We start from the raw sequence: 23,557 nt of genomic DNA on the forward strand, positions 1-23,557 counted from the left end.
TACTAAAAATTATTGTTTATCTGAAATTCGGATCTCACTCAGCATGCTGTATTTCATTTGGATCATACTCTTCCACTTGAATATCAACTACAGTGCATACAGACCCTTTGAGTTTAGCCTAAATGACAGGAAAAAGCAAGTCCCAGGGACTGTACATGCTTTTCCATTTCTTAGCTTCTAAGATTTTTCTCAATGAACTATTTTTGTATCTGCCTAGTGTAGCATTTGTAGTGTGGATTTGCATGGCACAAGAGAAAGAATGGATTTTTCCAGCCACAGTAATCTGGAATACAACCAAAGACAATCTATTGAAGATGGAATATTCCTGAACAAAGATACAGACCAAAGTTCTTATTCTTACTCTTCCAGTTATGCATTGTTCTTGGGCAAGTATGTGTATCTCTTCAGGCCGTGGCTGCCCTGACTTCAATAGCCCTGACAAAACTAATATATTATAGTTCATGATCCTAAGTAAATTCAGCTTTGCCTCATTCCTGATGACTAACCAGAGGTCACACTTACATATTATGGAAGCAGAGAAAACCACCTCAAAGAATACCAAGGAACTGGCTAAAAGATGCTCCTCATATTTAATTAAAATCCATTTGTTTCAAAAGAAATGTTGTTGCCTTCAGGCTAAAAGGGTACCTTAAATATTTCACAAATAATAACTGTTACTCATCAACAATACAACTTTAAATGTCTGTCATTCCTTGGTCAGTACCAAATCACTTTGATTCCAGACCAATAAAAACCCCATCGACTATTTTAATTTCTTGATTCTTGTGGGGGTACCTCCAAAACACTACAAAGCATTCTGCAATTTCAATAAAAGGTATCTACACACAAAGGGCAAATCCATCTTCCCTAACAGAGTCTCCAAATAGTTTGATTTAAATAACATTTCTTTGCACTAAGAATCTATAATGCTAATTCATTTTGCCTTCAGCTTAACTTTCTGCTATTAATAGAGTGACAATAAGAATTTTTCTCTTGTTAAATAGTATGCCCTCTTGTTATATGAATGTCAAGCATTGCTTTCAAGTAATTAAAAACCTGATCACCAACATCTTTAGCACAACATAAAAGAAACAAGCCATTTCAAATTATACAAATGGCTGAGTTCTGAACTCAGTTAAATACAAAAGTCTGGTTCAACTGGAATTTCTAATTTCAAATTCCAAATTTAGGACATAATTAAAATGATTTATTATTTATCTGAAATTCAAATTTAGCCAAGTATTCTGTATTTTTTTATTTGATAAATCTGGCAACCCCGTGTGGGCTACCTTGTAGAAGATATTCACCAATTTCATTTTTTTTTCTTCATCAGAACACTTGTTTTGATTTTTGTTTGTCCCCTCAAAAGAGGTTTTACCTATGAGAGAACACACACAATTTTCCAGCCAAAATTTTTCTTACCATTAATGTATTTTTGCTTTTAACAAATCGGGCTTCCTATATTCAAACTGTAGTCTACAAAACACAAAATTTTACTTACCTGTGGATAATATATAAGAAGACCACATAATAAAATATTTCTTTTTCTCACTTCCTTTGCATATTCCCTAATCTGCATTAGGTTTTCCACTTTCTGATCAAAATGTACTGATTTATAATCAAGAAAATAAACCTGCAAAATAATACAAAAGGTAACATTAGAATACCATTCTTTCCATTGTCCTTTGAGAAATCTAACATTAAAGAAGTTCAAAACACAATTGTATTATTTTTATCAGTTTGTGTTAATTTCTAGATAAGCATTTCAACCATAAATCCTTATTAAAACTGAATCCTCCTTTACAAATATAAAAGCAGTAAGCAGTCATTGAGAACACAATGCTAAAAAATACAAAATGCTAATATCCTATTTCCACTTGCGTCAGAGCCAAATGTATAATGAATATATGATTTCAACCATTTGTTCAATTTATTATTTGAAACTAAGCTACATAGAAATATGTTAATTACCAATATCAATAAAATTCAAGGGAGTACTTATTATACTCAAAGATTTTTAGAAGAAGCCCTTTCAAATAATTGAATTTCTAATAAATCATCTATTTCTCAGAGTAAATCCAGAATTTTATATGTAACTTTTAGCAGTGTTAAATAGTATTTTTCTTGAAATTACTCCAATGACTATTTTTTAAACATTATTTTCCATCTAAATTTTAAGGAGCTCAGGGTGCGCTTTCTTCTTTCAAATTACTGAAGTTTTATGGTACTGTTCATCTTTTGTGGGACATAAAATATATAATCACAATAGTATCAAAACAAGATGCAAATGTACACACAGAACAAACTATACTCGAACTTTTGTATTCTTTCACAATAACAAATTTAAGAAACTCTCAAGAATTATAATTTGTTCAATTCCCTGTATTTATTATCCAGAAGCATTTTAAAACTAGTATACTAATCCTTTCCCTTCCTCAAGAAAATGCAAAACAAAATCTTACTATGTTCTTTGTGTAACACAAGGGAATGAGTTTTCACCTACCACACTGTATTTTGCTTTTCCAGGGAAAGGCACTTAAAATCCATTATTAAAAGAAAATCATTTGAGGACATGTATGTATATTAATTAAGTAGATATTCATTCACTGTTTCTCAGACCTTTTCATTACAGTTAACCAAAACATACACATACAGTAGCCTCCTCCTAAAATCTAAAGTGACAATAAAGAAAATGCTCTATCCATTAAGAAACCAATAAAAAGACAAAAAAGCAAAAAATAAAATTGGAGGCTAAAAAGAACCCCCAAAAAAGGGTCTCAGGCATTACTATCCACTGAATAGTGGAAGACAATGTGCCCTGTGACCTTCAGCACACCCTCCCCTAACAGCGACTCCCTGAAAACTAACAAAGATGAAATTTCAGATTTTTCACCATGCAAAAATACTTAGAGCAAATATAATCTGAAACTGGTGACCCACAGCCAGACTGGAATAATTATGAATGAACTATAAATATTAGACTTTCCTTCAGGGTAATTTAATTCATGACCAGTTGGTCCCCTAGCTGAGACCTAGAAGCTAAACACCTATTAGCAGTTAAAAAGATACTAGTTCCCATTTGTAGCCTGAGCCTTCTAGGAAAGATGGCTCACATACCACCTTCTGTGATCTCCTTACCTCTCCCTTGACAAAGTGGAGGAAAAGTAGAGAGGGAAAAAAAGGCAGGCCCTATACTAATGTGAAATTATGAGCTCAAGAGCGGAAGCTGAAGAGACATGTCCATCTCTGCCTTTTCTCCTGTCCTGTAGTCCTTTATGACATTTCACAAACTAGTGCCACAGGCTTCTCCTAGTCTTGTGAGTTTAAAATAACTTCCTGAAGCTAAAATTCCTGGTTGTGACTTTGGGAGAAAAAAAAAGGCAGGCTAATTCTTCAAGCCCCAGGCAATTTATGAAACTGCAGTCCTGTTATGAATCTAAAATTGGGGGAGTGGCTGAGACTAAGACTCTCTCCAGGGCCCATAGTGCCAAGTCATTAAATACCCCACAGCATCTGGACTAAGGAACAACACTGCTGTTTGATGCTCCAGACCTCACAGTACTATTTAACTCTTTCACCTGTGCAATTTTCTGTACTATTTAGATACCATGAAATGCCAGGAGCCACCATACCCAATGTACTTAATGTGAATGGAATGCCCCACAGTTTTGCAATGCATGCAATCCAGGCAACCTTACTGATAGCCTAGATACTTAATGAGGCAAACAGATATTTCTTGTTTAATACAAGTCTTCCTAAAATATTTTCAGCTCTGATAAATCTCACAGTAAAATAAAGGGCGTTGCAGAATGGGTTTATGGAAAAAATAGCACAAGGATCAGAAAAGATGAAACCACTCTACTTTGTAATTACAGCTTCCTTATAGATTTAAAATGCACAGAAATTAAAGAATGGGAATGCTAGTAACATATGAATTGAAGAAGGAATGATGGATACAGCCGGGAATGGAGCTGTGCCCTGCAAAGCACCACTGAACTTGGCTTAGGAGGAAGTGCACCTGCCAGGGGAACCTCTCTGCAAAGTCAAAGCTGGGAGCCGGTGCTCATTTTTCAATTTTCCTTAAAAAGTATCCTAAAGAGAGCCTAAAGTTAATAATAACTTTGGGAGCTTAAAAGTGGTAGAACTAAAACTCTCGACAAGAATAAACTGTATTGGAATGGGAAGGCTCAAGAGATAAAATGTGCTGAATCTGTGTTTTGTTTGTTAAAAAGGACAGAAAATAATGATCTTACACTGAGCTAACACAGAAGAAACACTTCAGAAGGTATATTTCCTAATACCAATACCATGAAACTTAAGCATATACTTTACATTGCATACTAATTTTGAACTTCTAAAATACACCAGTTACTTATGAGTTCCAAGAAAAAAATTCAGTTGGTACAATAAAGCAATCAATTTTAATTTTAAAGACAGGGCAGGTTTATATAACTACAGGAGAGGATTACCAAACGATCATGATAGCTCAAGAGAAATGTAAATGTTTTTGCCTTAATAAAACAAACTTACAGCATGGACAGTCTTGTATCCATTGAAATGTAGCAAAACATCTCATCTAGGTTGAGTACTGCAGATTTGCTTATAGCTGCATCAAGTAGGTATTCTTTGATCTCTTTTTGATCATTCACTACTTGTAAATTATCGTTACAATATTTCCCCCTTAGGATGTCATTTCTAGTGTTTTTTTTTCCATGCATACATTAAAAAAAGGTAAGAATATCTTCCTATCCCTCCCCCCAAAAGAATTTCTCATTTTATTTTTTTCTAACATAGTAAATTGACTCCTATAAACTAGTAAACTGCTTCAACATTTAACATATGGGTAGCTTCATGGCTTTGTGGGTGGGCAAGGTTTCTGGTACTCAGAGTTTGGAAAATGCTCCTCTGTGCCTCATGTCTTCTACATTCAGTTCTACACATGCTTTATATTTGTCTAGTAACCATTTAATATATCCTTGGCCCCAGATGAATTACAATTATTTTTTCATACTTTAATATGTAATTTTTCATTTGTCTCTGAGGACAGGTACATTAATTAAAGGACAATAATTAATATCAAGTACAATATTCTTTAAAACCTCAGGAATGTCCCACAACCCTACATTTAACACTTCTGCCTCATTCCAGAACCCATGTTAACAGGCCGGAGAAGGGAATCAGGAACTGTGGTAGGAGAGGAAACAGAGTCTTTGTTTATTTGAATAAGAAGTCAATTTTTGAAGCTCCAGTATATATATAGAAATATGCACTACTTAATGCCCACCAAAGTGGAAGGAAGGATGGTCAAAATCAAAGTTATGGTTTTTATCAAATAATAAATTAGGAAGAATTGGTAGATAGACCAGAGACTCTCTGAATCCACACAACAGATACTGCAAAATTATTTACCTATCTATACAGAAAAGTACATTGTGTGACTCAGGTCCAGCATCTCATAACACCGTTTTTCAAAAGAAATACAGGGAGATAACAAAAGATGAAAATGGTCAATATTAAACAGATCAAAGTAAGAGTATGCATGGAATACTATGCAGCCATCAAAAGAAGTGAAATCTTTCCATTTGCAACAACATGGATAGAACTAGAGGGTATTATGCTGAGTGAAATAACTCAATCAGAGAAAGACAATTATCATATGATTTCCCTGATATGAGGAATTTGAGAGGCAGGGTGGGGGCTTTGGGGGTAAGGGAAGGAAAAAATGAAACAAGAAGGGATTGGGAGGGAGACAAACCATAAGAGACTCTTAATCTCACAAAACAAACTGAGGGTTGCTGGGGGGATGGGAGGATGGAGAGGATGGAGACATTGGGGAGGGTATGTGCTATGGTGAGTGCTGTGAATTGTGTAAGCCTGATGATTCACAGACCTGTATCCCTAGGACAAATAACACATTAAATGTTAATAAAAGGGGCGCCTGGGTGGCTCAGTGGGTTAAGCCACTGCCTTCGGCTCAGGTCATGATCTCAGAGTCCTGGGATCGAGTCCCGCATCGGGCTCTCTGCTCAGCAGGGAGCCTGCTTCCTCCTCTTTCTCTGCCTGCCTCTCTGCCTGCTTGTGATCTCTCTGTCAAATAAAAAAAAAAAAAATGTTAATAAGAATAATTAATAATAAAAAATAACTTTAGAGAAACTTCCATCTCACCTCAACTATTTATGAAGTACATAGATTCTATTAATGAAAATTAATGAGCTGTATTTTCACTTTTTACTGTGCTTTTCAAAAGAGAAAGGAACTTTTAATGTTGAATCATTTCATTTTAAAAGTTTTTTTTTAAGATTTTATTTATTAGTAAGAGAAAGTGTGAACAAGCATGAATGGGGTGAGGGGCAAAGAGAGAGTGAGAAGCAGATGCCCCCACTGAGCAGGGAGTCTGACCAGGGACTCGGGACTAGATCCCAGGATGCTGAGATCATGACCTCAGCCAAAGGGCAGATATTTAACCAACTGAGCCACCCAGGCACCCTATTTAGGAACAAATTTAAATCAACACCATCAAGCAATTCAATGCATAATTCTGATGAATAGAAGCTCATTAAAAGTTGTAAACTATCATGGAAATTCAGAGCACATGTTTAACAACTCATCTATAAATCGTAAAATACCAGCAAAACTATTAGGTTGAGAAATGAGGGCATTTAATCAAACTAGTAAATAAAGAGTATTTCACATTAAAATATTGGCCATAGAAAAGATTTATACATTTTTATTGATTCAAAGAATTAAAAAGTAATTAAGTTTTATAGTATCAAGACAAATGTCATACTTGTATACCCATTTTGTTTCAGATCCTTATGTAAAAGATCAAAAAATAACAAAACGAGAACTTCACATTTTTAAACAGGCAGTAGGAAAACCTAACATAGCTTGAGAACATGTTTAGAAATGATTTATTTTTTCTGATTTCACAAGGTATTTCTCCTTTAGGAATAGAAATCTGCCACTGTTGTATTATGGGACAATTACCTGAAACATTATATATCTTTTCAATTAACATCTGTACCATCTGTAACAAATTTTAGAATCAGAGTCCATGGTCTCTCATGGTTCACCTCCCCTTCCAATTTCCCTCAACAAATTTTAGAATCAAAAGGTAACAGCAAGCACAATGATTAATATGAAGCACTGACTTGCTAAACTAGTATTATTTAAAACATATTAAATCACTAAAGTTAGTTACAAAAACCAGGCATGTGGTTCTTCACTAAGTTTAGCATAATCCTCTTTATATATTTTAATGACTTATCAAAATTTTAATTTTACATGATCAAGTTTATTACACATTAACCAACAATCTATAATTATTATCAAGGTTGTCTTCAGGCAGGTGATTTAAATAAGCATTACATGGGGGCGCCTGGGTGGCTCAGTGGGTTAAGCCGCTGCCTTCGGCTCAGGTCATGATCTCAGGGTCCTGGGATCGAGTCCCGCATCGGGCTCTCTACTCGGCAGGGAGCCTGCTTCCCTCTCTCTCTCTCTCTCTCTCTGCCTGCCTCTCTGTCTACTTGTGATCTCTCTCTGTCAAATAAATAAATAAAAAATCTTAAAATAAATAAATAAATAAATAAATAAGCATTACATGGTATGTTTAAAACATAAATAATGAGTATCTTTCGAGTTCACAAATAAAGGTACCTAATGCTAACCACTACAAAGTCCATTTAAATTTATAAAAATTTGTTCTACTTTTATATACCTACTTTTTCAAGTGATTCTTGACATTTTTAATATGCTTCAACAGGCAAAAACAATAAAAAACATTTTCAGGAGATAAGGTGTTTTAAATACTATATGGTAAAAACAAAAAGTATTCAAAAACGTGATCAAGGGGATCAAACGCAGGTATATGATATACATAAAACATATTAGCATAGCCTCCACAGATTCATCCTATGTCTTTTATTAAGTATGGCAAAAATACTTTAATAATTTTAGCAATTAATCCTTTTTTTTTAACAACTTCAGGAATAGGAAATTCATACTGTAATAAAGAAAAGCAACAGGAAATTATGGTCTTATCAAAATTGCTTTTGAATTATTTGATAATGCTAAGCTTACATTAATTATATAAAGGATACAGAAAAACTGTGCTAATTTAAGGGAACTTAAAAACATCAGCCTCAGAGGAAAATGCAATTCTCAAAAATTCAGATTACAATGCTTCCAATAACAAATTAGAAGATCAATGGTGCTTTCCTATGGAATATTTTTTATTAAAATATAGAGCTAACTAACCTTTTATTTCTGAGAACATTTTTTTTTTTTCCAGGAAGCTACATCATGTAAGAGAACTGACCTGGGGCACCTGGGTGGCTCAGCTGGTTAAGCATCAGAATGAGGGCTTCAGCTCAGGTCATAATCTCAGGGTCATGGGATCAAACCCCACGTTGGGCTCTGGGATCAATGCAGAAGTCTGTTTAAGACTCTTTCTCCTTCCTCTGCATACTCCCTTCCCCACAAAGGATAAATATATAAATCTTAAAAAAAAAAAATAGAACTGACCCATTATAAAGGCGGATCAAATAAAACATAGTCTAAAACTGCAATGTCAACTAAAGTAGCCACTGGCTATATGTGACTATTTACATTTAAATTCAAAATTATTAAATTCAAATAAAACTGAAAATGCAGTAGGTATACTTCACGTGCTCATAGCAACAGGTAGCTAGTAGCTACCATAGACATGAATACAGCAATCAAACTTTATTTCATCATTGCAAAAAGTGCTAATGGACTGTACTTGCCTGGAACAAAAGAAGCTTGTAAAATATCATGCTCATCATATGTCCCATTAATTGTTTTGGTCATTAACTTATGTGTCTGTGTAATAAAAAGGATTTTTTTCCCTGACTAAATGTTAAGTTACTAGTTAAAATCCTACAATTAAAAATACTAGAAAAATTCTCTCTAATATACAAAATTAATATAGAGTCTTACCTAAAACTGACTAAGCTTTCTCTTATTTATACATATTTCTGAAAATGTGGATCAGTATGAATGTATGAACATAAAACTCTTAAACTGGGATGGTTCCAGCTTCTATTTCTGCCTAAGTAGGAGTAAAAGGGACCAAACTTACCTTTCCCCTTCAAATAAATAAGCTAAGTACACAAACTAAACCAAACCAAGATTTTTAAGACATGACACACCTGGCAACAAGGGACAGCTCTGAAGGATGAGAACAGATGGGACGAGCCCTATGTCTGCAGCAATTTACTTTCTTAAAACGGTTTCCAGGCCATGGCACATTGAAAGGAGAGGCGGATATGTGGGTTTCAAAGCCTAGGTGGATAGGGTTCACAAGGCAAAATTCCAGAGAGGAAAGAGGTATGAAGAGTGAGAAGGCTGGTGATTATCAAGCTAACTCTCTCCCATATTCAGCAGAGTACTGATCAGTGCATGCATTTGAGAATAAAAACAAGCTGAGGCGGGGGGAAAATTCAATGGAAAAGACTAGATAGAACAGTGCCTGATGCACACCCCAGGTCAGGAATAATGGTGGGAGCCATGAGCCAGGATAGAAGGTTTCATAATTTACAGGGCCTTAGGTAAAATACTAAGAAGTGTTTTGCTTCAGTTGTGAAGAATATAAGACCTACGTAAATACACTAATTAGTCTGATCTAAAAATCTCAGCAACAATGCCTAAAAGGATCAAACACTTTCCAACTATGTCCCAGGAAAAAAGCTCAAAAATATTCACAGTAATAAAAAAAATAACCAATACCCAACAAGGTAAAGTTCACAAATTCTAACAGCTAATCAAAATATATAAAATGTCCAAAAAAGCAGAAAAATATGACCCATAGGGAGAAAAATCTATCAAAACCAACTCAGGAATGACACATTTATTAGAATGAAAAAGGACATTAAAACAATTTTACAACTATGTTCCATTGTTCACAAAGCTCCAGGAAAGAATGTATGTGTTAAGTAGGAAAAAAGAAGATGTAAAAGAATCCTACACCTAACTTATAAAGATGAAAATATCATCATCTGATATTTAAAAAAAAATACACTGGAGGGGCTTAACAGCAGATTAGACATTGTTGAAGATCAGTGAATTTAAAAGTATAATGATAGCAACTATTTAAAATGAAACAGAAAAAAAAGAAAAATAAACAGAACATTAGTGAGATATGAATCAACTTCAAACAATCTAAAATACAGATAATTGGAGTTCCCAGTTAAAGGTAAAGAACAAAAAACAATATAGCCGGAAAATTTTCCAAGTTAGATGAAAATTAAAAATCCACACAGCACACTTTAAACACACACACACACACACACACACACACACACACACACACACACACACACACACACACACTCTTTCAGGCATAAAAGCACCAGGAAAGTACCCATAAAAAGGAGATAAGGGGCGCCTGGGTGGCTCAGTGGGTTAAGCCGCTGCCTTCGGCTCAGGTCATGATCTCGGGGTCCTGGGATCGAGTCCCACATCGGGCTCTCTGCTCAGCAAGAAGCCTGCTTCCCTCTCTCTCTCTCTCTGCCTGCCTCTCTGTCTACTTGTGATCTCTCTCTGTCAAATAAATAAATAAAAATAATAAAAAAAAAAAAAGGAGATAAATATATCACTTGAAATTGACTCAGAACTGGTATCAATGTGCCAATTAGCAGATAAGGATATTAAAATGGGTACCATAACTGTTTATCATTTATTCAAAAGTTAACTAGGGAAATAGAAAATATAAAGGGTAAAAAGGACACAAACTTCTAGAAATGAAAAATATAATGCCTAAGATGAAAGACACAGTGTATTTTTTCCAAATTTAGGCCTGTGCAAGTCTGTAAACACAGAATGGTACAAGGAGGTACACCCTCACAGCGTATATGTGTGCTGGGCTCAATTAAATGGCCAGGGGGAGCTAGAAACATCTGCTTGGCACATGCTTTCAACATGGAATAAGAATAAACTGAGAAATACCGAAGAATGAGTGAAATACTGCATTCTGTTGATATATATTGCAATCTTAACATTTATTATAGGTTTGAAGTAACTTTTTCTTTATTATAGGTTTGAAGGTAACTTTTTCTTCAATTTTATATTTATGACAAGTGCACAAACTTCTTACTTAAAAGGCTTCTGGATTCATTTAACTGAAGAAGATCGATTCTAAGAAAAAACCCTAGTTCAACTGTTAACATTATAGTTATTTAGGAGGTCAATCAGTGTATCACACAATCCAAATAAAATGCAGAAATAGACTAGGAAAAGAAATTGCCAACTATAATCCATAATCTTTGCTTTCAAACTTTTGTCTTCATCAAATAACTTAGTATTTCTTTTTAAACTTATAGGGAAATGCTATCCATATGAACCAAAAGATAAAATTAATGATCATAAACACGTATTTTAAAAATTGCTTAATTTGGGGCGCCTGGGTGGCTCAGTGGGTTAAGCCTCTGCCTTCGGCTCAGGTCATGATCTCAGAGTCCTGGGATCGAGTCCCGCATTGGGCTCTCTGCTAGACAGGGAGCCTGCTTCCTCCTCTCTCTCTCTCTGCCTGCCTCTCTGCCTACTTGTGATCTCTCTGTCAAATGAATAAATAAATTCTTTAAAAAAAATTGCTTAATTTATCAGTAAGCCACTTAAAATTAAATAAATATAAAAGGTAAGTCTCCTCCAAAAATGTTGGAGAATTACTCCCCAAATTCAATTTTTTAAGAGAAAAAAATAGATTTCCTCTTAGGAATGAGCAACACTTCAAAGGTTAATGCTATTTTCTAGTATAAATCTAGAAAATAACTTAAGACTAATCAGTCTTAGACACAATAAGATGTGCTTCCAAACATGAAGAATAAAGATATGATTCACAAAATCTAAAAACGTGTATGTAAATTAAACAATTATACTTGTTGAATGGAAACACAATTTTTCTAAAAAGATAACATGAAAAAAAATTTAACTACACTAAAAGAAGGATAACATAAATCAAGATCATAAAACTCATAGTTTAAATTTACACATGGTAAGTAATACCCTAAAATCTCAGATAGATGTAGTATTATTCTCTTTAAGAGAACATAGCTATTCCTTGAGATGCATACCTAGCCACCCTCATTCCTGCAAGTCACCACAAAGCATCTGTTTATGGTAGGCAACACTGCAACAGGATGGAGTAGGAGACATCATGACTAGAAATGCCAAGGCGAGTTCAAATCAACAAACATTTCTGAATGTCTACACGTGCTCGTTGGGAAAAGGGAAAAGACTCTGAGCACAGGAGTGTTAAGGAAGGATTCCAAGAAGAAATATGATCACTGGGCGCCTGGGTGGCTCAGTGGGTTAAGCCGCTGCCTTCGGCTCAGGTCATGATCTCAGGGTCCTGGGATTGAGTCCCGCATCGGGCTCTCTGCTCAGCAGGGAGCCTGCTTCCCTTCCTCTCTCTCTGCCTGCCTCTCTGCCTACTTGTGATCTCTGTCTGTCAAATAAATAAATAAAATCTTAAAAAAAAAAAAAGAAATATGATCACTAAAACTCTAAGGCAGGAGAAACACTAGAAAAATGGTGTCTCGGGTCAAAAAACTCACCAGAATCAACATACGTCTGTCAAACAATATGGCACACGGGTTACTAAAGTTCCTCAGCAGAGGGCCAATGGTGTGGTGAGGCAATGAGAAGCAGGGTGATAAAAGCAAGAAGAACCAGTCGAGACCAAGTCTTGATGCTCTTACTGAGCTTTGTCCAGTAAAGGGATGAGAAGCCTCCAGAAGATTTTGATAGAGAGTACCTCTTCATTAGCAATTAGCAAAATCTGTCATGGTAGCAATGATGAGGTCAGACTGAAATAAAAAAGAGACTGCTGGGAGGGACCCAGCTCTTGGAGGGAGGACAATACATTCCAATTTTTTTTTGTTTTTGTTTTTTAACATCATGCACTTGAACACTTCCTCTCAAAACTGAGAAGAATGATGAAGACTGGAGATAAAAACATATATGAATTGGCACATGAGTGATACTTTAAAGCAGGAGACTCGATGACCCCGGGAGTATATGCCTACTAAAGAAGCACCTAACATGTATTTTAGGTAAAGATACTAATTAACAGTGGTAAACAGGTCATTTAGAATTGAGAAGCTCAAACAAAGTCTAGGAAACTACAGTCCATGGGGCCAATCCAGCCTCCTGTCTTTTTTTGTAAACCAACTTCTCCTGGAAGACAAATACACTCTATCCTTTCCATCTGATCTATGACTACTTTTGCACTAGAACAGCAGAGTCCAGTAGTTGTAACAAAGACCATATTGGCTCAAAAAGCCTACCATTTTTAGTATCTGGCTTTGTATAAGAAAGCTTTGCCAACCCCTAATACAAAAAATTATCTCAATGCAGGCACAGAAAATGACATCAATTATCTCGTATAAAGTAAGAGCATCCTACTGAGTGGTTTTTCAGATCCTTTTCTTCTTCAATAACTTAGGTCTCTATTACTCAAGGGGGCAAGTACTGACATCCCTAAAAACAAAACATCATTTGGTAAAGTAAAATAAGCACAGGGATAATGGCACGTACCATACCCAACTCTCAGGATTGCTGTAAGGATTAAATGGGATCATTATATTAAAAGGAAAGAATCGTGATTCATTATTTCAAGCAGTCAGTTAAGTGTCTGTTATTACCAACATTAACATAATTATACTAACAATAAGAATTAGCAGGCCACATTTTCAGGGGCAGAAGAGGGTCTGAGGATTATAAATGTAGTGGGAGTTCCATTTCTTAGAAATGGGAAGAGCTGGGCGCCTGGGTGGCTCAGTGGGTTAAGCCTCTGTCTTCTGCTCAGGTCATGATCTCAGGGTTCTGGGATCGAGCCCCGCATCGGGCTCTCTGCTCACAGGGAGCCTGCTTCCCCCTCTCTCTCTGCCTGCCTCTCTGCCTACTTGTGATCTCTCTCTGTCAAATAAATAAATAAATAAATCTTAAAAAAAAAAAAAAGAAAAAGAAATGGGAAGAGCAAAACACACAAGATCACAGTTCTCACTGGTTGGGCAAAAAAAAAACAGAACTCAGTCATTACCATAAAAAGAGTAAATTAAAAAACTGAAATCTGTAATTCTCTCTCAAAAATATCTAAAAATGGTACAATACTCGAAGTACTTAAAAGAAACATGCAGGTGACTAACCAGTCCAGTCATTTCCAAGTAAGAGTTTTCCAATGCCAGCACAAGGATTATCTTGGCAATACTAGCTGCATTCCACCTGAGCAGGCACTAGTGAATCAAGTATCCCAGCATTTAAGTAAAGTATAAGCTTCAAAATCCCATACAATAAAACCTCTGCTGCCTGAAAATTTAATCATACTATACTTTTCAAAAGTATCACATACAAACTTAACTGCAAGCAGGGTTCAAGCCAAAGCATGTTTGGATGAAAAAGCTTTTTGCATTGATTCCAACACCTTTCTATACTTTATAAAAGAACAATCCAGCCTTTCCAGGAAAGTGCTTAAGTAATCTATTTTTAGGTAGCTATAAATTTTTATCCTAAAGGAATAGCATTTAGGCCTGATAATATTCTTACCATCTTCCTGCCTACTAATGCTTCAATCCATGAACAAGGTTTTGATTTTTGTTTTTGTTCCCAATTGTGTTTTTGGACGCTCCCTGGTGGTCTAGTGGTTAGGATTCAGCTCTCTTAATTGTTTTTCTTTGCATAGTATGAAATGGTGGTACAGGAAAGATTTCATAAAACAACATGATCCATTATACAAATACTATGTAAGACTTGGCAAAAGCATTTAATATGAAGGGTTTTTTTAAATTATGCCTTTAACTGGAATTCTATTAAAACTCAAGTGTTAAGGAAGCCGTGAAAGAACGTAGCTTGTCTTTCCAAGTCGGCTTTATGATAAGAGATTCTGTATGTACACACACACACACACACACACACACACACACACAGATGAATAGAAAGCTTTTTAATATGAGTGGAATCTTTTTCATTATCCAGGTGAACAAATGTGCAATAATCATTTGCCTAACTCAACCTTCAGAAACAAACCAGCAAGATCCTTCTCTAATGTCCCATATCTTATAGCCATTCCCTCAGTTTCACAAGATATAAAATTTGAGATTATACCTCCTCTCTCTCATTAAATCAAGAACAAATTCTTTGTGTTTCTACTTTTTAAATATATCTTGATTCCAACAATTTCTGCCCGAGTCCCAGATACCATCATTATTTCTTGGACTACTGTGATAGCCTCCTGACTAAACCAAATGCTTCAAGCTAACTCTCTGGTCACTTTCATCTATTCTCTGTGCTGTATCCAGAATGTAAAGGCAAATGTTCTCACATCAGTTTCTACTGAGCAGGGCTGCTTCCTAGAATTCAAACTTGCAAGGCCCACATTGACCTTTTCCTACCCAGTGTGTGGTCCAGTCTGTTTCAGATCCACCAGCTTTCTAATGCTGACTATTCCATGTGCTACTCTGGCCATAGAGAAATGCTATTCTCCCTCCTCTTAAAAGATGGGGACCTGCTCAGTCTCCCCAATTTCAGACTCTGCTCATATACTTAAGATCTCTTCTGATTACCTAGCATGGGCTTTTCTGCCCCTTTTTATTTTCTTTTTAAGAGAGGGAGGGGGAAGGTTGGAGGGAGGGAGAGAGAGAGAACCGTAAGAACTTATCCAGGGGCCCATCTCACAAACCTGGGATCATGACTTGACACAAAATCAAGAATCAGATGCTTAACTGACTGAGCCACCCAGGTGCCCCATTTCTGTCCTTTTTTCCAAGAGATGTAGTTAAAATTCTCAGCATTGACATGGTGAATGGAAAGAACAATGACCAAGATATGCTGTCAACTCCCAGGCTGAGGATCACTTCCCAAGCTAACACTGGCCATTGGATTAAATTTATGTTTAAATTTAGGATTAAGTCCCATGTCCAGCTCCCTGCTCAGTAGGGAGTCAGCTTCTCCCTTTCCCTCTGTCCTTCTCTTCTACTCATGTTCTCTATCTCAAAATAAATAAATTAATTAAATATATATATATATGTGTGTGTGTGTGTGTGTGTGTGTGTGTGTGTGTATATCTCAAGCCTGACTTTAACCTATACAAGAAGTCAACACAATACATATAAAGTATGACAAGTAACTGTAAAATAAATGATAGTGAAAAGATATTTGGTTCCCTTTTTGTAAAGAAGTAGCATAACACAATTGAGATAAAGGCCCTTATTTAAAATAGAATCCAGGGCGCCTGGGTGGCTCAGTTGGTTAAGCCACTGCCTTCGGCTCAGGTCATGATTCCAGGGTCCTGGGATTGAGTCCCACATTGGGCTCCTTGCTCAGCAGGGAGCCTGCTTCTCTCTCAGCCTCTGCCTGCCACTCTGCCTGCTTGTGCACTTGCGCGCGCGTGCTCACTCCCTCTCTCTCTCTCTGACAAATAAATAAATAAATAAATAAAACCTTAAAAAAAAAATAGAATCCAGTATACAAAACAAACAAACAAACAAAAAGCTAGTAGGAGAAATCCCCAGGTTTATTTTTTGAAAAAGTGAATGATCAAAATTGCTCAACTCCTTTTCTAGACCTAAAGTTAATGTAAGCTGTCAAAAAAGAAGGCTAGCTTCATTATTTGGTTCCTGTGCATTTCATGTTAAATTTAAGGAACTGATTTAGATGGAAAGCACCAGCAAAAAAAATCATAAACAATTTTGTTCATCTGACTGAATTCAGTGGACTTCCCAAATTACGAAAATAAATAGTAATTTCAAGCCCTGTGCTTAATCAAGAAAAATTAACTCATTAAGCTAGAAAAAGAACTCCAGAATTTGTTCCTTTTGATATTCTGTTAGAACATCACTATATCAAAATAACTGTAATTCATTACAAGAATCAATTAAAACTTGCAAGGTGTATCCCAGGAGAATGATATCTTGACATCAGTTATATGCCCAATGCAACTAATCTCAGGGAATTTTAATATACTACAACAAAAACTTCCTAGTAACCATTTACCCATAAGCAAAGATCTCCTAAAACTTGTAATAACAGACAATTCTATTCATCATCTTGTACAAGAACTTCATCATTCTTCATTTTGGAGTTCAGTATGAATCCCTTCATGACTAAAATTTCAAAAAGGTTCTCAAGGTATTTTAAACCAGGACTGAGCTATTATTAGTTTAGGCAGGAAATATTTCAGACTTTTTTACCAGAAAACAAATGGAAACATTTGTAGAATTCATGGAAATGACTGCATTTCTACCACTAAAGCTATCCACACCATGAAAGAGAAAACCTTAATACATCTTAAGCGAAACATCAAAAAATTCAGTAAACAGTAAGATAATCATTTTCCAAAGGAAAAGTAAAAACTATAGTAGCAAAATGGTTAAAACTGGAATCGAAGGATTTAGACCAACTCTATTGGTCATTCTTTGGCCACTAAACACACATGTGTGTATGCACACACACAAACACACACAAAAAATATCTATTCAAAAATAAACACAAACTAAGGGCCTGAAAGATACACATAATAAAAAGTAAATCCAGTATGATGGCAGGGAGAATTACAACAGCCAGCTCTCTTTTGTTTTTTAAGAACTTGTGACCTAAAAACAAATTTTCTCAGTCTAGTAGTAATAGGGTTAAACAGGAGCAACTGTACAGAATAAACAGTTAAGTAAAAGGTGACAAAGGTACATGTCTAGGATCTGGTAAAAAATTTAACAGGACCACAAATTTTTATAACTTAAATTCAGTAAAGCCTCAATGTCTTGTGAAGCAAAGAAAGAAACCATTAGTACTTAAAAGAAAGAATCAATGTTTTTCCAACTGTCATTTGTTCTTTATTAGGAAGGAATATTAAATACATATATGTTTGTATGTGTATTTTTAACCTTTTTCCATATTATTTAACACATTCATGAAAGCATAAAAGTAACAATATATAGGATACATTGCACATTGGATTGATTCTGTTCCTGGCTCTGCCATTGGTGAGCTGTGGAAACTTCTGGAAACAATTTACATCACTGACAATTTCCCCAGATGTGGAAGTATCAAGTGTCAATGGATGGTGGTTTTCTATTTTTTTATTTGCTGACATGTTCAAATATTAAACATTTTGAAGTATTTTAAATATCATATATTCTGATCTGTTATGTCAATAAACCACTTCCCAGTAACTAGAACTAAATTAGGCACTTACGAAGGTTTATTTATGTTTTTCAAAGCATTAAAATTCCATATGGTAATTTGTGTTTTTTTTACTAAAGTAAATTCATTAAAAGATTCCTATCTCTCATAAAGCACCAATAAAATTCTTGTCTACATAGTCAAAAAAATTAGAGCTCTTATGCAATTATCCAGGTAATTAACATGAAATTATTTTGTAATGAGGAAGTGATAAAAAAATTTTATCAAATAAAAGTAAAGAATTTGCTTCATTTCTCAGTTTTGAACTTCTAATTATGTTTCTTGCCAATTTCTTTCTGCTTTTAAAAATTAAACATTTCACTGGTGTCTATTATATGAAACAGCTTTGTTCACTGAAAAAATAAGCTTTAAATAAGAATAAACTGTCCATTCTATCTGACAATAGTAGGAAAGGATGTTTTGCACAAACCTTGCCAGAGACAAATAAATTAAAATTTTTTACTTTCTGCACCTGGAAAGGAATTTTTTTATAAGTTTTACAGTTGGTTTTACATAATCTTGGCTGGGAAACAGCTATACTTTTGCTTCCTGAAATTGTCTTCTCCAATGCTGGAGAAAAACAGTTCCCTGATCATTAATTATTAAGCAAAAAACTCAACCTATAATTCAGATTCTTAGCACTTTTGAGTCTTGTTTAGTTTAGGTAAAAGCCTCCCCCCTTGGTGGTGGGAGGGAGTGATTTTTAGATCAGAAACTATGAATTTACCTTTTACTATTTTAATATATTACTCTGTTTTTCTAAATATTCATCATTATTTGAACAGTGAATGAAAACACATGACAGGAGTAGAAAATAAAGAAATGAACATGCTCCATGTTGACAGCTATTACATCCGGTGATTCCAAAGAAAGCTTTCAGAAAATCCTCTTCAGAATTGCAATCTGAAGAAGGTGCTAACTGTATATCCCCCCACTGGTAACTGCGAAAAAGTGAAGGCCAACAGTAACTTTAGTCAACTCAAGATAAAACCTTGATTCCTTGATAACTTATAATGAATGATAGATTAAATAGCACCAGAAATGACATTAGAAAGGGCTCTCAAAATGTTAACTCCTACACAATTTAGCTTAACAAAAGAAAGCTTTGGTTTTCATGTTTATAAGGTTTTCTTGTTAAAAGGCATAGGAAAGAACCTGTATTTTTAAAATTCCTTTATGCCAATCAGTCTCTAATTTAAAAAAAAAACAAACTTTTCTTTTTTTCTTTCTTTCAAGTTAGGAGCATTTTCCTAGTACAGAACATGCTTGTTATCTGATTAGGTGTTTCCAAAGGTTCACAGTTAAAAGGCTACATAGTGTAACAAATGTCATCCTAAAACATAAATTCAATCAGAAATAAAAATTCATAAATTGGGGGCGCCTGGGTGGCTCAGTGGTTAAAAAGCCTCTGCCTTCGGCTCAGGTCATGATCCCAGGGTCCTGGGATCGAGCCCCGCATCAGGCTCTCTGCTCAGCAGGGAGCCTGCCTCCTCCTCCTCCTCTCTCTCTCTGCCTGCCTTTCTGCCTACTTGTGATCTGTCTGTCAAATAAATAAAAATCTTTAAAAAAAAAAGATTAAAAAAAAAATTCATAAATTGACCCCACCCAACTGTATCTGCCAACTTTAAGAATGACATCTATTTTAGCCCAGTCAACATTATCAGTCTCTAACTAATCACAGAAATTTGAACAATTCTGATGATTTGATATAATTACAATAAAATTAAGTTAGATCTACCAAAACTTTGGATTTTATTAAGTTGATCAAATTAACATTGGTAAACTTTAAATCCTACTCAACACCATGAACAAATGACAACTTGGCCAAGCTAGACTGCTTAAAATAAAAAAAAAAAAAACCTAAGAATAATGACCTAACAGATAGTGCCAAAGAGAATTTTGAACAATGTATTAATAAAAGATATTTTTACAAGACTTATGTCCAAAAATATTTTTTGTAAAAATGACCACTTGAAATGAAGCATGTCACAACTTACAATGTTCATAAGAGTAAGCAAAGATATTCCTTTTGTAAAAAGATGAATTTTTTGATAAATAGCTGCTTTTTGTAGATAAAGCCCTATGTTTTTCTACTTTTCATGGTGAATCTTTTAAGTAGATTTTATTTATTTATTTATTTTTTTAATTTAACAGAGAGAGAGATTACAAGTAGGCAGAAAGGCAGGCAGAGAGAGAGGGGGAAGCAGGCTCCCCGCTAAGCAGAGAGCCCGATGCGGGGCTGGATCCCAGGACCCTGAGATCATGACCTGAGCCGAAGGCAGAGGCTTAACCCACTGAGCCACCCAGGCGCCCCTTAAGTAGATTTTAAAATAGAACCATCCTACCTGTCAGTTTATCTCGGGAAAACAGGAACTTCCTACAGTCAGTCTTTCCTAACACATTTCAGTTTCATAAAAGTCAAGGAGAAGTTAATCTTCAGACAATCAACACCCTGAAATAAAATCTAATTATGCTAAATACCTGTATACCAAAAACCAACAAGTGTTTTGCTCCCTCCAAGGGATAAACGTTCCAGATGAGGTTGATGGTTACCTGTACTTTTTAAATGACTACTGAATGCCAATTAACAGGTAATTCTAGAATATTTTTCTGTAACTCCTTGAGAAAATAAGAGACAATGTGGACTTCACCAGCATGGCAGACATCCACTAATTTTTGGCACTTAAAACCTAATCAAGTTTTTTTGTTTGTTTTTTTGTTTGCCAAACAAATGCCCCAGCTTAACTTCAGCCCCATTTCTTCCAAAAATTTGTCCTTGTAGAGTGAAATATGGGCACACTGGAAATGACCACCTTAACTAGGCTCTCAGTTGAAAAAACCCTCACAAACACCTAATTAAGCACAATTTTACTTTGCACCTGCCTGATTCATACTAAGTCTTCCTCTGAGCAGATGGACAGAAACTGGAAGTTGTTAAACCCTTGCAGATAAAAAAAGACCACTGTACTACAGCTCACCAGGGACAAATAGGTTTTTAAACATTTACAATACATGCGTTCAATAACTACTGAACCACATAACTCCAAAATAAAAATGAATGTATTTTTTCCATGACCTTTATGTCATTTTAGGTTTTCTGGTAAATAAAACCTACCTGTCTAGGGAAGCAAATAAACTCTTTGACCATTCTCAGAATTTAGAATTGGTTAACAAAAGCCTTATTAAAAACAAAACTTAAAACAAAAAACCTTCCATGGTGTGATTTAATCTTCGAGCAAATCAATTCAGATAAAAGCAAAGTAGGCACGCCATAGTCTATGAGCTTCCTATTACATCTTCCTAATTACACACATATGTAGTGTTCACTTACACCCCCAGACATTATATGTATATACGTATGTATTTTTTCCACTCGATTATGTGCAAATTATGTCCCCAGATATTTATATCCAAGTTTAAGTCTTTTACGTATTTTGCAATAATAATAATATTTTGTACACAACTACTACTTTGGGGAATATTTGACTGGTTCTGCTCAATTTTAAGTCCTAGGAACACTGATATGTCCTTTTAGCCATTTGGGAGCAAGTACTATCAGAAAGCAATAGCATGATACCTTTTATGATCATTTACAGGACAATTCAAAAACCCAGACATATTTACTTGCCTGTCAATCCAAGAAAGCAGCATTTTTTTATTTTTTTTTAAAGATTTTATTTATTTATTTGACAGAGATCACACGTAGGCAGAGAGGCAGGCAGAGAGAGAGAGGAGGAAGCAGGCTTCCCACTGAGCGGAGAGACTGATGTGGGGCTCGATCCCAGGACCCCAGGATCATGACCCGAGCTGAAGGCAGAGGCTTTAACCCACTGAGCCACCCAGGTGCCCCGAAAGCAGAATTTCTTATTCTACCTTTTTAATGCTTCAGTTCATACTAAGGATCCAGATTCTAGATGTATTCTAATGACATTTTCTTATGAAGTTTAATAATAAGTTTAATATTCCTATACTAAGTCTACATACATGAGTCCATATTCAATGAGAAAAGAACGGGTGAACAAATATTACTCATGCAGTAGTAACAACTTTCCAATCTTAAGTAAATATTTTACAATGTTTATAGTATACAGACTTATAATAGTCCTATCCTCAAAGTAGTGCTGGGAGACATTTACTCCTTAACTAGAGAATTATCTGTCTTTTTCCTTAGTTTAATACAGAACACCAGAAAAGGAAAAGAAAAATTCTGGTACTTACTGGGATACATAAAATAGAACTCAAGAGGAATAAACAGAAAACTGAATTCAAATATTTATGGAAAAGATACAAAGAACAGAGGTTGAGTTACAATAGGTGATAAAAAGAAGAACAGTTTTAAAACTGGAACACAGTCATAGAGGTCATAGCAATAAAGTAAGCTCAAGAATCCACAAAGAAGAATTTCTTTGAGGCTTGGATAAATTTCCTCAAGGATGAAATTTTGTTAAAAATAAAAGTTGAATTTCAAAGAAGGAAGCATAAGTATGAAGAGTTAAATCTGCATTGGGAAAAAAATTTGATATATTTATACATGGAATGTTACTATCCATCAGAAAGAACGAGGGGTAGCTCAGGTGGTTAGGCATCTGACTTGGTTTTAGCTCAGGTCATGAACTCAGGGTTGTGAGACTGGGCCCTACATTGGGTTCCACACTGGGTACAGAGTCTATTTAAGATTCTCTCTCTCCCTCTGCTCTCCCCAACCAAATTAAAAAAAAAAAAAAAATGACTCTTGCCATTTGCAACAATGTGGACGGATCAAGAAAGCATAATGCTAAGCAAAGTAAGTCAGTCAGAGAAAGACAAATAGCATATGATTTCATTCATGTGTGGAATTTAAGAAACAAAACAGATAACTTAAGGGAAGGGAAGGAAAAATAAAATATGATAATAAAAAAGAGAGGGAAGCAAACCATAAAGACTCAACTATAGAGAACAAACTGAGGGTTCATGGAGGGAAGTGGGTGGGGATGCGCTAAATGTGTGATGGGGATTAAGAAGGGCACTTGTTGGGATGAGCACTGGTTATTATATATAAGTAATGAATCACTGAATTCTATTCCTGAAACTAATACTACACTATATGTCAACTTCAATTTATTTTTTTAAATATTTGCATTAATTTACTTACTGAAATAACAACAACAGGATATAAAATGGAAAGATTACTCTCTTCAAGCATGTTCAGTAACCTCTGGGTTTCCTCAAAATCAGAGGACAAAACCTGAAAGACCGGAAAAATAAAAGTGAAAAGAAGTTCTTAAATGATTTAAAAGTTAATCCAAGGATAATTAAAAATTAAAGGGGAAAAAAAATGGAGAACTTTCACATAAGCATCCAAAACATTTACCAAACTTAGTTTTCA

At 35.2% G+C, this 23,557-nt stretch overlaps 1 protein-coding gene across 1 annotated transcript in view; it reads right to left on the reverse strand.

Annotated features, from left to right (window-relative positions):
• CRPPA (CDP-L-ribitol pyrophosphorylase A) overlaps positions 1-23,557 on the reverse strand; it is a 301,401-nt gene that overhangs the window by 118,766 nt on the left and 159,078 nt on the right. The window contains exons 8-9 of the mRNA XM_047695505.1: positions 23,324-23,416; positions 1,502-1,633 (exon numbers count right to left, since the gene is read on the reverse strand). Coding sequence (XP_047551461.1) covers positions 1,502-1,633; positions 23,324-23,416 — 225 coding nt within the window. The remainder of the gene's footprint in view (positions 1-1,501; positions 1,634-23,323; positions 23,417-23,557) is intronic.

Source organism: Lutra lutra, chromosome 11, assembly GCF_902655055.1.
Source record: "Lutra lutra chromosome 11, mLutLut1.2, whole genome shotgun sequence".
Lineage (NCBI taxonomy): Eukaryota > Metazoa > Chordata > Mammalia > Carnivora > Mustelidae > Lutra > Lutra lutra.